Source organism: Pungitius pungitius, chromosome 11, assembly GCF_949316345.1.
Source record: "Pungitius pungitius chromosome 11, fPunPun2.1, whole genome shotgun sequence".
Lineage (NCBI taxonomy): Eukaryota > Metazoa > Chordata > Actinopteri > Perciformes > Gasterosteidae > Pungitius > Pungitius pungitius.
The window spans coordinates 6,182,646-6,199,037 of NC_084910.1; the positions used below are offsets into that span (position 1 = coordinate 6,182,646).

The 16,392-nt window shown below is 42.8% G+C and overlaps 2 protein-coding genes across 2 annotated transcripts; both read left to right on the top strand.

The window, feature by feature from the left end:
• On the top strand, nt 1-9,640 carry LOC119197527 (14-3-3 protein beta/alpha-B-like). The gene is made up of 6 exons (XM_037453907.2): nt 1-124; nt 3,306-3,614; nt 6,876-6,999; nt 7,853-8,016; nt 8,097-8,192; nt 8,603-9,640. The coding sequence occupies exons 2-6, from the start codon at nt 3,315-3,317 to the stop codon at nt 8,657-8,659; spliced, it is 741 nt and encodes a 246-aa protein (XP_037309804.1). The 5' UTR covers nt 1-124; nt 3,306-3,314; the 3' UTR covers nt 8,660-9,640.
• A 1,277-nt stretch (nt 9,641-10,917) lies between these two features.
• LOC119197550 (polyadenylate-binding protein 1A) lies at nt 10,918-15,966 on the top strand. Its single transcript, XM_037453960.2, has 15 exons — nt 10,918-11,793; nt 11,983-12,176; nt 12,333-12,448; nt 12,792-12,931; nt 13,022-13,116; nt 13,242-13,379; nt 13,638-13,733; nt 13,821-14,093; nt 14,230-14,320; nt 14,446-14,568; nt 14,664-14,806; nt 14,959-15,043; nt 15,165-15,295; nt 15,439-15,529; nt 15,611-15,966. The coding sequence occupies exons 1-14, from the start codon at nt 11,601-11,603 to the stop codon at nt 15,526-15,528; spliced, it is 1,908 nt and encodes a 635-aa protein (XP_037309857.1). The 5' UTR covers nt 10,918-11,600; the 3' UTR covers nt 15,529; nt 15,611-15,966.
• Nucleotides 15,967-16,392: the final 426 nt, after the last annotated feature.

Here is a 16,392-nt window from a genome sequence, read left to right on the forward strand (position 1 = left end):
CTCTGGCCCTGCCTTGGACTGGTGTGATTGGAGGGAAACCCCGTGTACTGCATTCACACAGACGGGCTGAGAGAATCAGCTGTAGCTTGGCACGCCGAAATCACTGCTATCTGCCAGAACACAGGTATGAAATGAGTTTGAAACTGCACTCTTAGTTGCATAATGTAGTGTTAGGTTTCTAATGTATCGTGAAATCTAGTGATAATCGAAGCCCGCAGCCTTCGATTGACCGTGGAGCTGCATGTAGCGGCAAACATCGGACTAAAGAACAATGGCTAGCTTAGCTACAGTTTGGGATGTGTCTAATGGCTGGTTCATAAACGGACCATCAGACAGGCAGACGTGGAAGTCGGGTCGAAGGTTGAATCTTTGATAGAATTGAACTAATTTGAGGTTATATTAATTAGTTCGATATGCTCATCAACTGTTTGCTAACAATTGAATTAATTTAATTCATCGTCTGCTGTCGCATGTAACGTTAGCGCTAAATGCGTGTTATACTTTAACGTTCTCGATTTAGCGTTTGTTACGTTACACATCTGCTGACTGTTTTTAGATTTACACGCGTTCTACGGGTACGGTGATGCCTTTCAAATGAACTTAACTAGCGTTATTAAAACCAACGTTACCAATACGCGACATGGCGTTAGTGCGATCCATATGACATAATGTTAACCTTAAACCCATCGAACATGCCAACGGAGCTATTATTTTTGGGTTTTACACTAGGACGTCGTTGGCGTAGGTATGACAAAATAGATTTAACGTTAACCCCTGGCCGAATTTACAAACTCCTCGTTTCAGGAAATAGTCAACGCCATTGTGGAAACTGGTCACGAGGGCCTAGTAGTAGCGGTTGCGTCTCTTTCGCTGAATGGAGGTTCTCGTCTGGACGTAGGTTAGATTTAACCAAAGTTAGATACACTGGATGGGCGTTAGTATATTTGACAAAGGAGAACCGAACATCAGTGTTCCGCTGTAGTTTTGCTCTTTAATTTCCGTGTTCTAGCACGTTCGGTGAGCCACAGGTACAGGGCTGGGTGTGGTGGTGGTGTGTGTGTGTGTGTATACCACAGAAGGAGGGGGGCACTTCTGGGTTTCCTGAGAAGATAGCCATTAATACCAAACCCATTTATACTGCAAATGTATCACGTTATCATTGCTGTTTGGCATTGACAGGCGGTCTCGAAGGCACACGTGGCTTAAAGTGTAACTACGGAACTAACGTTACCTAATGTAGCATTTATTTGCTGTTAAATCGCATTCAGGGCCCATGGGTCATATTGCACATGTTCACCGTCGGATACACCACTAGCTCCTCCGTGCTGAAGCGGTTAGTTCTGCCAACCCGTTAAGCACTTTGGCGTTTTTGATTATTGTGCTGGTAGTTATTCTACAATACTAACGTTAATAATTAGTAAGATTTAGTGGCACCTAGTGGTATGTGGCCTATTGCACCCCTCTGCTCACCCCTCCCTCTTCAAGCATGTTGGATAACTACGGTGGCCTTAAGTAGTTAACTAAAGGTTTTTTAGTTTAGTAGTTAGAAGCTACTCCAGCAACATTCTGCTTGTTCATATTTAAAAAAAATTATATACATGTATGTAGAATTTTGTTTTACAGAGCAAAGAGATACCAATGCATCTAACATAGTAGCGGTAGACTATTGATTGAGTTTCCGATTTATTTGCGTGTTTACAAATGTATTGCAAGCATATAACTCCAGTGTTGTCCCCCTCAAAATAGCGGTCCTATTTCCTTGCGTTGTGTGTCTCTGAAGATGGAGGAACTCGACAGAGCAAATGTGCAGCAAGATGTTAAATCAATTTAAAGGCGTCAGTTACGTCAGGGCTTATCAATGCTCTGCTAGTTTTGCAGAAGGGAAGATTCCGTAGCAGGCTTTGAAACGTGTCCCTACCTGCAGACAACACCAAATGGCTACAGCCCCTAAGGGCTGAAACGCTTTGGTTATGTTAGCCATAAGAATGTCAAAGGACCATTGAAAGCCTATATTTGTCACAGTAATAGAAATACATTTATTAACTTGCCAAGTGATGAGTGTACAAATGTGTTGTGGTAAAAAAAAAAATCACTACATGAACTCTGGAATGGGAAAAAAAATTGATTATTTTTTTGTGTAACCCCATTGGTGGTTTTGGATGGGTCAAGCAGATGTAGGCTATTGATTTAGCAATACCAATTCCTGAGCCCTCCTCTGTCAAGTCTACACATCACTGCATTACATTGTATCAGCTGGCTATCATCATAAAGCTATCATTTGATAGCTTTATAATAAGTCCATCCCAAGCTAAATTGCCTGCACAATTCTCACCTGCCTCCTGTCATTGCAAGAGAAACGAGCAAAGGTGACCTCTCCTCTACAGTGTCCCAAATATTGATCATAGCTGGATCAGCTTGTCAGTAGGCTTAAATGGCTGTAGATTCTTTTGATGGAGTTTTTATCTGCACACATGTGGAGCATATTAATACTGTCATTAAATCAACCCCCTGAGGTTTTTATACAGTGTACTCCTTTTTAGTATGAAATCCTATTTTAATGACCCCCCCCCAAAAAATGACTATACTTTTGAAAACAATAAATATTTGGTACTCTAAATGTTTTGGGAGATCTTATTTTCTTAAGTCACTCATTTCAAACCCCTCACAGGCAACATCAGCCTGTCTCCTGCTCTCTTGCACTTCAATGTGGGAACAAGTCAAATCTTTCTAATTAATGAAGAAAGTTGTTGATTTTTCAGTTTATTGGGGTGTGAATGGATGTCCCCCAGAAAGGTCATGATCTTGGACTGGCTTCTAATAACTTAAGCTCTTATTTATACCACTCGTATTAATCTCATCTCCTTTGACTTTTTCTGTTATGATTCTGATCATATCTTGTGTTTGCTTTTTGCATTGTACACATTGCGTATAAACGGTTGGTGTGTTATCTATACTGCTGAACGATTGCCTCTAAGGCCAAAAAAGCTTTGCCGATTCAAATGGAAGCGCTCCCCCAAAATTGCTGACCCCTGTCTGGTTGGTTGCGCTTGCTATTCCTTTCCAATTACCCGTTCACTCATGTAGCTGTGCAGTCATTGAGTGCATCAGTGGTTCCTTGTATAATTCTTTATATTTCTTCAAATCGATTAAAACCAACCAAATTATTGTTCATAAATTGTTGGTATTCTATTTTCGTTCGTTTTAGCTTCCGGTAAAGAGGTACGTGCTCAGATAAAAAGATAAGAACGAGCGTGCTTAATTGACCACGAGCTTTCCTCTTTCCTGCTCTGCTTTTCTTTGTCCAGTGAGCAGTCATGACCGAGGCAGTCCAGAAGGAACAGGTGCAGAAGGCCAAGCTGGCCGAGCAGGCTGAGCGCTACGATGACATGGCCGCTGCTATGAAGGCAGTGACGGAGGAGAACGTCGACCTGACAAACGAGGAGCGCAACCTGCTGTCAGTAGCCTACAAGAATGTTGTGGGTGCGCGCCGCTCCTCGTGGCGCGTGGTCTCCAGTATTGAGCAGAAGGCTGACTGCGAAAGTAAGAAGACCATGGCCAAAGAGTACCGGGAAAAGATTGAGAAAGAGCTGAAAGAAATCTGCCAGGACGTGCTGGTGAGATTCTTACCATTTTTATTGGACGACATTTGAAGCTTGTGTTCTGTTCCAGCCTTTTGTCATCAAACTTCTGGTTATATTATGACATTTAGGGAGTTTAGTTCCTCAGTCATACTTTCTTTTATGAAATGATGCTGTTGAACCTTGATAAGTGCCACGCCCAAGAGCCTCATTACTGCAAATGGCAGTCTTAAGTCTCAACTGTTCCATCTTTTATTCATCCATTGGTTATCCATTTAACAGGGCTGACTTTGGCTTATTGTAGCATTTTCCTACGGCATGGTAAGTATTTCAAATATGGTATCTGAAAATAACTTTCAAACATATACTTGGCTTATAGACTTAATTATTCATATTCAGAGTTTGCCAAATTCTACAGCAGTATATGAAGTAGCAAGTGGGTTACTGCTGATATATGGTAATGCTCCAAGTGGTCTTCACTGCTGATGATTACATGGCATCAGCAGTTTCTTTCATATGTGACCAACTTCCTCAATTGAATTGGCACTAAGCAGTCCAAGAAGGATTGAAGTAATAAATCACAAACTATGAGACGACAAAGAAAACTCAGAATGAATGAGCTCGCCAAAACCGAATACTTACCCAGCATGTGTTCTTTGCAATGCTCTCCACATAAAGTAATGAATATTTTTGGTGTAGTTGGGACAGCCAACAATGTTGTATTACTTCCATTATCTTTTGAAATATTAAAGCTTTATCAGACGACCATGCCTTTGATCAAAGTGTCAGCCCCAACAGGAGCCTCATCAGAGTTCGGATGTGTGACCGGTTTTTAGTGTAGCCCAAAAAAAACACTATCCAGTAAAATAGTCGTCCTCAACAGTATTACTTTGACAATTTCAGCAAACCTCTCAGGGAATGTTTTCATCTAAATTCTGGATGTTAAAAATATGGACCTGTCATAGTGTTTACAATATATTTTCAGATAACCAACTTCAAATGAAGGCGATCTATACTACTTCAAATTTGACATGGTCTTTGGTATGTTAGTAAAGAAATCTATTGCGCTTCTTAGCAAATAAACAATGGAAATGTAAATTCATGTATGGGTGGGTTCTAATTTTCAGGTATAAATCTTTTACACACCATCATACCACTCTTTGGCAGGCAGCAAAATCCATTGCCCACTAGTCGCGATATGGAATGTTATATTGGAAAATTAGTGCGATATAAATGAACGTCACCAACATTTTAGTTTATCGCGCTTCCCTCGTCTGCTTTCCTTGTCGGAGGCGGGGCTTAGGCAGCGAGCACGCACAGCGCGGACATAGAGAGGGAATGCGCGAACCCACCGTGTTATGAAGTGTTATTTTTCATGATATCTACAGACAATTGGGATGACCAAGTCCAAATGGACTTGGTTACGAAGCCGCAATCTTCAGCTCCGGTGTGGCAACATTTTGGCTTTAAGCCAAATGAGACGAGAACGAGCCGGTGCATCAACTTTATTTAAAAACAGGAAACACAACTACGCTAAAATTCCACCTAAAACAACCATCCGCCCAGTCTTTCACCCTAAACTACTTTTGGTTCCTCCGGACTGCTCATTCTCTTTGGGCGCGAGGTTGTTGGTGCCACCGAGCCGCTCCGTCTCTCCCTGCAGCCACGGAGCGCATCGCCCTGCCGGCGGTTAAACCTCCCCGGCGCGCTTTTACGCTGGACATATTTTTTTCAAACTGACGGCATCGCACCAAGCCCGCTGCTTCGCCCGCCCTTGCACTTATTTTATTTTATTTAGGGCATCTTTTTTCATACTGATTCTAATGTCTGACGAATAAAACGTTCTTTGAAAGAGCGTATTCCTATGCTATCATATTGACATTGTTATTCATGACATAAAATGGTCTGAAAATTGCAATAATACTGCAAATACTGTTGGCAACAACACAAATTTGATATTGTGACAGCCCCATTGTTCACTGCTCACCACCTAGGATGCAGAGATGTGTCTGTTTTGGGGTTTTGAAAAATCAGACGCGAGTTAATCAGAAAATGATTTATTGCCACGTTTTTTGAGTTGCTGATGCTGTTGCCTCTGGTGGCAACACTAGCAGCAACAGCCGCTATCTCGCTGTTGTGAGCGAGTTGGCCAGCGAACGGTGGCCGGCGGTCCTTTTTACTCAAACAATACAGTGGTTTTGCAAGAATCATGCAAAACTAAGTGATATGAATCTTTGGCCATGCCACCCAGCCCTAGTATGATGCATTATTCATTTTTTTTGGCAACTTCTTTTTACTTGTGCTGCAACGGCACTATATTCTAAATTCTAAGAAGGGAAAACACTCCAGATTTGGTGTCTCTTCTGGCTTTCCCCATTATACATCCCTAGCCTTTCCTCTACTGGAATAGGGTTGTGGCCTGGGGGATTGAAAGCTCAAAACCATAGTCCCTGCCAAAAGAATCATACGAACATTCATCCATTTTTACACTGGCTTGTATTTGAGCTATGGATATAAAAGGGAGTTGTGAGACCCTATATATTTTGAATCACGTATTCACTTTTGCCTTCAACCAAATCTCAGCCCCTTTTACAGTACTATTTCTATGTAAAGAGCATTAGAGGCCCAAGACTTCTGTCTTCACTTGGGGAGTTGTACATTTAAGGGCAGGTCTGAACTGGGTTTCTTGGACCGGGCTGACAGCATTACAATCAGAAACCAGTGTGTGTAGTTCAGAGCAGCAGCAGCCAGCTACTGGGACACACAACCCTGCATACAGGTACACTAAAATGCATACACATCTACACAAGCTAAGTGCAAAGCTCAGGTTACAACACAGCGAGAGTGACTGTATTCCCTGCTCAGAACAGCACTCTGCTAGGTCTTAAAATAGCAAATGGTTGTTTCTACTGATGCTCCAACAACCTCTTAAGACAATAAGGTTCTCTGTTCTGCCTGCCAGCTAGCAGTGAGGTTGGCAACAGGGAGGCTTGAAAGAGGCTTTCAAGTGCTGCATGCTCGTGTTGGAAAGGGCCAGGCTGTGCCCAGTGACCTACTTCCTCAGCAAAAGCTCATCAGGAGTTCAGCATCTTTCTGCACCCTCCTAATCGGTCATCCATACAGCTTCCTGCTCAATCCTCCTCCTCTTTCCAACCAGCATGACCAGCTCAACCCTCATTTAGGGTTTACAGTCATAACCAAGAATACAAATCCACTCTTTCTGATGACCGTTGCATAAGAAGTATGGTTATTATTGGACATGTTACATCCAACGTCTTTGTTTGCTTCTTGCTACAGAATCTCTTGGAAACTTATCTCATCGTCAACGCCGCTGTACCGGAGAGCAAAGTCTTCTATTTGAAAATGAAGGGAGACTACTTCCGCTACTTGGCTGAGGTGGCTACAGGAGAAGAGAGGAAAAGTGAGTCTTTTATTCAAACTGTGGTAGTGTTTATTTATCATTACGTATCTGTGAATGATTAGTGTCTGGAAAGATTTAATATCTATTTTGATAATCCATGGGATTTTCTTCAAAGGGGCGGTTGAATCAATGTTATTCCTTTTTTAGATTGCCGTGTTCACAACTTTTTGTATGTAAGCTTCATAATGGATATATTTTAAACCTTGTTTTCAATATCAGAGGGAATGACCTAATCTGGACTCCAGAAGCAGACAAGCTTTATTAATCTCTCAAATTAGATGTATTTGTAACCAAAATCTGACACCTCTCCTTTGAGAGATGTCAGATGGACAAAAAGTGGAGGGTTGGTTGTATGATTCAAACCGTGTGGGGCAAAATGGCGTTTCCAGTTTTTATGCTAAACTTTCTTGACCTCAATCTTATGCATTAATAGCTTCTTCCCTATGAAGTCGACCTTCAAACGGCACCACATGATTGGCCACTGTCAGAAACTATGGCCTTTTCTGACATTGTGTTCTGAGAAACCTTCAGAAAATGTAGCGTGTCAAACTTTCAGCGAGCTGTCACCTTGGTGCTCTCTACTCAACAGACCGGGGAGAGGCCCTTGTTCATACTACACATAGGTGTGGTCCTTCTACAGTGTTAGTCATCAGTCACTGTTTGTTTTTTCAACCGTTTAAGTTTGGACAGAATGAGTGTTGGAGAGGCGGTTAGGCTTCAAGGAGTTGTACGACATGATTGTATTACACTTTATCTTTGCTGCTCTATGTAATTTTTTTATAAAAAGCAAAAGTTGACTTTACTCCGTTCAGTTGCAATGTTCCATAGTGCTTATGCTTTTTTCTTCTCTCAGCCATTATGGAAGACTCAAAGAACGCCTACCAAAATGCCTTTGATATCAGCAAAGAGGAAATGCAGCCCACGCACCCAATCCGTCTGGGTCTTGCCCTCAATTTCTCGGTTTTCTTCTACGAGATCCTCAACTCACCTGAGAAGGCCTGCAAGCTGGCTAAAGACGTGAGTTCACAACACCAGATATCTCTTCTCCCACTAGAGAATATTGTACATTCTTGCACTAACATGTTTTAATCCCTTAGGCTTTTGATGAGGCCATTTCAGAGCTTGATGCACTGAGTGAAGATTCGTACAAAGACAGTACACTAATCATGCAGCTACTGAGGGACAACCTGACAGTAAGTTCTTTATCTTTTTATTACATACACTAACTTAGATTAATTTAACATATTTTGTACCAATGTGAATAATAAGTTTATGACTGCAACTCTATTTTTAATTTTGATACGGAACATTTTCTCAATTGTATTGTTGGAAACGGCCAACCATCAATTCAGAAAGAAATGTTCCCTTTTAAAGAGCTGAACCCAGAAATAATGCATTTTATTTGCTTAAGAATCCCTTTAAGATTACTGTAAATCAGAATTGTAAAACTATTTTTCTGCTGTAAACAGTTGATGTAACAAATAATGGTTGCGGCGCTAATCAACATTTTTCAGTGACCTGTAAATTCAACACTACTTTAAAACCCCTACAAAGGCAACTGAGAAAGTGGGTATTAATGCTCCTCTTTTCTGTCTTTTCCCAGCTGTGGACCTGTGATAACCAGGCGGAAGCAGAGGAGACAGAGGAGACCAGAGAATAAGCAAGCACCCCAGTCATCCTGTCTACCTGCCATCATCCCGGTTCATCTTCAACATGTCCATCAACACTGAGACCACCTTATTATCATTGTCGTCCAAATATCTCCATCATTTTTCTATTTAGTTCTCCCAACACTCATCTCATTCCTGTCGGTTTACTATTCCTTCTTTTCTAGTAACTGTAGGGGAAGGGGATGGAGAGGGAGGGTAAGTTTTAAATTGCTTGGCAGAAGGGTCCTTGTCAAAGGGTAAAGTGTTTGGTTGCTTGTCTGCTAACCTTTTTTTTTTCTTTTTTTTCGGAGGGAGCAATAGGGTTGTTGCATTATTGAGGTGGTGGGTCAGAATGCATTTCTAAGCTCATGAATCATGCAACTTCTAGAGTAAGAAACCAACGCTACTGTGTGTGTGCATCTTCCTCGTGTTAACAGCCCTGTTGTCGACTAACACCGTCTCTCGATGATGCACCTCGGCTGCACACACTGTAGGAGACAGCAGCTGTCGGTCCATGCTTGGCAGGAGGAATAGAGGGTGGAGGTTAGGAGGCGAGGTTAAGTTGGAACCACAACGGTTACATTCCATTTACTGTCAGTTGCTCAACTTTCTACTCTTTGTTTTTGGGTAAACCTGCTTTTGTATTTCTATGTATCGATTATGAGGTATAGAAAATATTGAACAAAAGAGCACGCTCGCGTGTTTTTATGAGCACAGCAGTATAAAAAAAATCCACATGTTTAACTGCTTTATCAAATTAATATTATATTAAGTTTTCATTTGATTTGTCTTTTATTCTCCTTTTTTCAATACTTGCCTCAACCGCATGTTAAGAATTAGTTTGTGGAGATGTAAGGATGGTTGTGGTCGGGCGGGCTAGCTTTGTTCATGTCTTTGGAATTTTCATACAGGATACCCAAGCATAACTGTTATTTGGGGCCATATGTGTCATTTCATGTAAGTGGAATAAAAAAATAATTTAAAAGATTCAACCTTGTGTGATAATGTTATTGCGAGGGATCTATAACCGAATGCGCAAGAAGTTATTATCTATTTGGATGCTAAAGTCAGCGATCTTTGTTACTGAGATGCTCCTTGTGCGTCATTAACAGAAATAGTGAGTCATTGAGGCTGCAAACAGGCGGGAGGGAGACTCAAAGTCCTTTCCTTATGGAGTGGTTTGATTCAGCGTCTCAGGCCGTTGGGAGAAGACTGCCTTCAACAACATGCACGACAAGCACAATGACCATGCACTGCAATATACTGAAAGTTTGATACTGCAAAATGTCATTAACCTCAAAGTCTGGGCTCGTGGGGTGAAGACCTCAGAACAACCGCTTCGAGAGTGCGAGCATCCTCACTGGTGTCTCATTCCAAAATCAAGAAGCCAGTAAACTGGCTTGCATGAACAGTCTAAATAAGGCTAAATAAATAATAAATGAACACTGCGATGGGTTTTACTGCCCTGTTTCCATGACTACGTGGGAGGAGGCCACTGGATCCCCACCGCAGCGGAATGCGGCATTGAAATCCTGTCTCCATACGCTTGAGGGAAAGGAAATGCAGTTAATGGCGCATGGGTTGAACTGTTTGTCCTCAGTTTGCACACGTGAAATCAAAGTATATTAGAATGTACTATGCAGGTAATGTAAAAAAATAAGATATGTAGTAATTTGATTACAACTCAAAAAACATCGCCAGGTTACATTTTCCATCCTCGTTTCATCAATATTACAAACCTAAGACTGCGGAGAAGCAAACATATCACATTATTATGTCCTGCAGATACTGTTGGATTCAAACATAATACATTGGAATATTGTCATAATTTTTTCTGGTGAACCTAACGAATAAATGGGAATGTACTCCGGTGAAACCACTTTCTCTTCAGACGTACATGCAAATTTCTAAGAGACGTATATGCTGGAGAAACAAATTGTTTAAATCCTAGACAAACTAACGGGGATCATTTTCGACAGAGCAAGATCATGGATTTATAGTATGTAAGTTAGTTAGGACAGGTGTGGACAGTTATTTTCCCTCCTTATCACAGTTCAGCAGGCTCAGAAAAATACAATAGGTACATCGAGTAATTTAGAACAACGTATGGCTCAGACTGTTGGCCCAAATTAACATCGACACAATAGTGATACAACAGGACGACGCACTCCAAGCAGAGAGCAACCGTCCGTTTTGCGCTGGAATAGATTTCGTGTGAAGTATCGCGATATGTGTGACGTCACCTGGGTGCTACACGCGTTGTGGTTTCGACTAGGATCGGGAAACAACCTCCACCGACCTTCCTTTCATTCTCGTAATCCGTCTGCGTAGGGTGTGCTCCGGAGCTAGTCTCGGCACACATTTTATTATTATGAAACAAACCAAAAGCTAGAGAGCACACGCAGACATATTTTTATAAGAAAAAAAAAATCGGTGAAGCAGGATTTCATTTGCCAACTCAAGCAACGCAAAGAAGACGCTGCCTTCGAAAAGAACGAAAGACGGAAACGAGAAGAAACGTTAGCAAGCCAAGCCGTTAGCCTCATTGTTGAAAGCGTGGGTGAAGACCGTTAGCCAATTATCTTGTCAACCGCTTATTTCTTTTCTCGCAGCCGTTGTCATTTTTTCTAAACGACAACATTTGCTTGGTTTATCGCCAGTGATTAAGTTTACTGACTGACTGAGGTTGAGTACAGATTGTGAACATTGTGAAGTCCGCGAGCCTCACCGCTTAGGCCACGCTCCGACATTTTGCTAATCAAGCTAGCTGGCCCACGTTGCTAACCGTTAAGGCAGTTGGTGTGTGTGACTGCGCTCATTTTGCTAAGTTTCTGAAGAGACCGGTCAAAGGAATCTCTTCATATAGGAGGCATATATTGGCTGACTGTTGTCAACAATATATCCAGTTAAGATAACCTTAGTTTTACTGCCTGCGATCACACGTCATCCACCATGAATCCCAGCGCGCCCAGCTACCCAATGGCTTCCCTCTATGTGGGAGACCTGCATCCAGACGTAACCGAGGCCATGCTCTACGAGAAATTCAGCCCGGCTGGGCCTATCCTCTCCATCAGGGTGTGCAGAGACATGATCACCCGTCGATCCCTCGGCTATGCCTATGTCAACTTCCAACAGCCCGCTGACGGTAAGTTTGCCCTAACGTTAAGTTTATATCGCAATGCCAGCTAATGATAGCAAGGGAGGGTGTAGCACCATCTTAATCCCCCCAATAAAGTGTTACGGTTAACGCAATGTCACAGTATGACTGGTCTTGTTCCAAACTAGAACCGCGTGTGCTTCGAATTCTCGACATTTTTCGTCCTTTTTCCCCTAGCTGAGCGAGCCCTGGACACCATGAACTTCGATGTGATCAAAGGCAGGCCCCTTCGCATTATGTGGTCTCAGCGGGACCCCTCCTTGAGGAAGAGTGGGGTTGGCAACATCTTCATCAAGAACCTGGACAAGTCCATTGATAACAAAGCCCTCTATGACACCTTCTCTGCATTTGGAAACATCCTGTCCTGCAAGGTAGCCAGGGCAGCTTCTCCTTTGTCCGCCTCAGTTTTTGTGTTTGAGTGCTTTACATACAGAACGCTAGTTTGCATGACTAAAGAGTGAAACCAAAGGTGTGTGTCTTTAAATGCATGGTGTGTTTTTGACATGCTCAAATCTCCCCTTTCCAAGGTGGTTTGTGATGAAAATGGCTCAAAGGGTTACGGCTTTGTGCACTTTGAGACCCACGAGGCTGCTGAGCGTGCCATTGAGAAAATGAATGGCATGTTGCTCAATGACAGAAAAGTGTAAGTGGGACTACAAAAACGTTTTTTGGAGTGTTATTAACGTTATTTGAATATCTTCTCTAACTGCATCTTGTCTACAAACCAACCTCTAATTATACCCAGTTTCCTTGTTTTCATACAACCAAGTGAAGATGCCCTTGAATCTTGGCGACATAACCAGGGAAAATTCTAATCTTTGCAAGTGTAGTTCATTTCATAATGTTTTGTAGTTATCAAAGAGCTGTGTATGAAGGTGACAACAAAGAATGCTTTTCTAAAAGTTTTTTTGAATATCTGGTAATTGAGTATTTAGGGCATGTCTTGGTATGTGTATGAGAGTTAATCATTTAAATCGGACCAACAGATTTGTTGGACGCTTCAAGTCTCGCAAAGAGAGGGAGGCTGAGCTTGGGGCACGTGCCAGAGAGTTCACCAATGTTTACATCAAGAACTTTGGGGAGGACATGGATGATGAGAAGCTCAGGGAGATGTTCAATAAATATGGTGAGAGAATCATTTAGTTTCAGAGATTGGCATGCTTACACTGTAATATTTTGTGTTTATTGATTCTTGTTTCTGATTGCTGTTTTGTAGGACCTTCCCTTAGCATCCGGGTTATGACTGACGAGAGTGGCAAATCAAAGGGATTTGGCTTTGTCAGCTTCGAGAGACACGAGGATGCACAAAAAGTGAGGATCAACTCAGTTCTCCCTGGCGAAATTGAAAAATGAAACCTTTCCCTGTGCCTCTGCCAACATCCATCGACTCCATCCCATCGGTCTGTTTCAGTGGTCTCTTGCTTTTTTCATTGCAGGCTGTGGATGACATGAATGGCAAAGAACTTAATGGCAGACAAGTGTATGTGGGCCGCGCACAAAAGAAAGGAGAGCGGCAGAATGAGCTCAAGCGTAAATTTGAGCAGATGAAACAGGATCGTATGACCAGATACCAGGTTTGTAGACCTTCCTCTTTGTTTGTTTGTAGACATATACCATATACTCAACACGTTACAGCTTTTGGCACCACACTTCAGAACTATACGTAGTAATTCTGGTGCAACTGAGTTTTGCCCTGTCACATTTTGCAGCCTTGCAAAACCTAATTTGTACTTTTGAATACATTTGTGCTGTTTCTGAATGAAAGGGCTTATTTGACTCATTTTTGATAAATGTTTGTTATAGAACATTACAATGTAAATATCTTTCTCCAGGGGGTCAATCTGTATGTGAAAAATCTGGATGATGGCCTGGACGACGAGCGCCTACGTAAAGAATTCTCTCCATTCGGAACCATAACTAGCGCTAAGGTAAAGGCTTCAGCAATCAAGTTTCATTGTTAATGTTTGTTGATGGTTTCAACTGGGACGCATTCTGATGAGTTTATTCTCCCCTAGGTGATGATGGAGGGGGGCCGCAGCAAAGGCTTTGGCTTTGTGTGTTTCTCTTCCCCAGAGGAGGCAACAAAGGCCGTTACAGAAATGAACGGACGCATTGTTGCCACAAAGCCACTGTATGTGGCCCTGGCCCAGCGTAAGGAGGAGCGTCAAGCCCATCTAACAAACCAGTACATGCAGAGGATGGCCACAGTTCGTGCTGTGCCCAACCCTGTCCTCAACCCATATCAGCCTGCCCCCCCCTCGGGCTATTTCATGGCGGCTATACCTCAGGTAAGTCTTTTACCCCATGATTTACTGATTGATTTGTTGCTGCCTCCCTACTTAAATTCTCCTGTGTAGCTAGAGATAGAGCTGCATTGTTATTCTGTGTTTCCGAACTGTAATGTATATTATTTTCCCGTCTTAGGCCCAGAACCGTGCCGCATACTACTCCGCCAACCAGCTGGCGCAGCTCCGCCCCACTCCCCGTTGGGCCACTCAAGGAGTGCGCCCTCAACGTAAGTACAAACAAGCTATTCTGTAAAAAGAATAGTCTATGTAGTTTTTTTTTTTTTACTGAATTGGTGACTAACACTGACCTCTTATCTGTGAGTCTCTAATGAGGTTTCCTCTTCCTTTTTAGACTTCCAGAACATGCCGAATGCCATGCGCCCATCAGCTCCCAGACCCCAGGCCTTCAACACCATCCGTCCCACCACTACCCCAAACGCCCAGGTCCCACGCATGATGGCGTCTCAGCGTATGCGTAAGTATTTCAGATCAGTGTTTTCGTTCCTTTGTCACAGCTTGTTCCTCATAGAAACAGCTTTTAAAAAGACTTCCTCACCACCTTCCCCCCAGCCACCCAGGCCCTGGGCCAGCGTCCCACAGGTGCATCAGCCACTGCCGCCCCAGTGCGAGCCATGCCCCAGTACAAGTATGCCGCTGGTGTGCGCAACCCCCAGCAGCACATGGCATCACAGCCACAGGTCAACATGCAGCAGGTATGTACTTTTTGACCATTAGCATTCGTAGCTACTGTACTGACTGCTCATGGCCCATGTGTACACTATTCACAATACACATTCCTATTATGCTATATAGAAATAGTGATAATTATTTGTCCCTTGACTCAAATCTTTCCTTCCTTCTCTAGCCTGCTGTCCATGTCCAAGGACAAGAGCCCCTGACTGCCTCCATGCTGGCTGCTGCCCCTCCTCAGGAACAAAAGCAGATGCTGGGTCAGTGCATGCCCACTGACGTATAGCGAACCAACAAACACAACTGCTGGGTCATCACGTTATTTGACTTCTTCCTTCTGTCTAAAAAGGCCATCGTTAATTGCTGTTGTTCTTCCTACAGGTGAGCGTCTCTTCCCCCTGATCCAGAACATGCATCCTAGCCTGGCTGGCAAGATCACTGGTATGCTGCTGGAAATTGACAACTCTGAACTTCTCCACATGCTCGAGTCCCCGGAGTCGCTGCGCTCCAAGGTCAGTTGGTTGCTACGCTGTTGATGTCCTGAGTAGTCAAGTCTGCTCCAAGTTGACATGAAACTGGTTGCTAGCAGCTTTCTGAACGAGTACTATGTAAATGCTTGTAGTGCAGTGGTTCATTCAGGGTGGTCTTGTTTCAGGTGGATGAGGCTGTTGCTGTGCTCCAGGCCCACCAGGCTAAGGAGGCTGCTCAGAAGTCCACCACCCCTGCTGGGGTTCCCAGCGTCTAAGGTGCGTGTCGGGATTTTTCTTTTTGGTATCACATAGATGCCAGAAGTTTCAAACTTTGATGTTCTTCTTTTTGTCCTCCAGATTGAAACCTGCTTCACCGATGGAAAAAGCGAAAAAAATATTAAACATTGAAAAACCTAAAACTCTGAAAACATCGAAAAATGATAAATTATTTCTTAAAAAAAGAACACAATTAATCTGCCAGGTCTAGAGGTGATAAAACTAGACCTTGATCATAAACAAAAATTTGTTGAAAAAAAAAATGGAAAAATAGAAGAAAAAAATTGAGATTATACATTTGAATGCATTCCTGTTTTATGTCATTTTACTGTGTCAATGCTCAGAATATCTGCCGTGTTCAGGAAGGTGATAGCTGAGCATTATGAAAGGTGATTTGTATTGTAAACTGCTGGCTGTAATAAAATTCTCATTCAAAATTCAAGCCTCTATTTAATTGATCAGTGGCGCAGCATTTCACTCTGAGCCAGAAAGCAAAGCTCTTGATAGACAGGTCAATCTTCATTCACACCCTCAGCGATGATCATGACGGAATAACTAAGTGACAGGTTCAAGTGGACAAAAGGGGTTTCCTTAGTATGGTGGCTGGTGTCACCTGACTTGAGGTGGCAATCCATCAGTGAGGCGCTTGGAGTAGAGCCACTGCTTTTTTTGCATGAAAGGATCCAGTTGAGGTGGTTTTGGCACCTAGTAAAATGCCCCCTGGGTGCCTCCCTATGGAGGGGATCCAGGCCCAACCAGCTGAGAAGACTCATGACTGAGATTCCTCACTGCTGGTAGATGTGGCTGGGAAAAGTTTGAACCTGACCCAGAATACGTGTTGAAGAGGGGATAAGTGTTCTAGC

Excerpts from the sequence above, each read along its gene's own strand:
- LOC119197550 (XM_037453960.2), top strand. The coding sequence starts at position 11,601 with ATGAATCCCAGCGCGCCCAGCTACCCAATGGCTTCCCTCTATGTGGGA. Across the intron at positions 12,932-13,021 it reads GGAGATGTTCAATAAATATG|GACCTTCCCTTAGCATCCGG; the intron begins GTGAGAGAATCA and ends GCTGTTTTGTAG. Across the intron at positions 14,569-14,663 it reads GATGGCGTCTCAGCGTATGC|CCACCCAGGCCCTGGGCCAG; the intron begins GTAAGTATTTCA and ends CCTTCCCCCCAG.
- LOC119197527 (XM_037453907.2), top strand. The coding sequence starts at position 3,315 with ATGACCGAGGCAGTCCAGAAGGAACAGGTGCAGAAGGCCAAGCTGGCC. Across the intron at positions 3,615-6,875 it reads AAATCTGCCAGGACGTGCTG|AATCTCTTGGAAACTTATCT; the intron begins GTGAGATTCTTA and ends TTCTTGCTACAG. Across the intron at positions 7,000-7,852 it reads TACAGGAGAAGAGAGGAAAA|CCATTATGGAAGACTCAAAG; the intron begins GTGAGTCTTTTA and ends TTCTTCTCTCAG.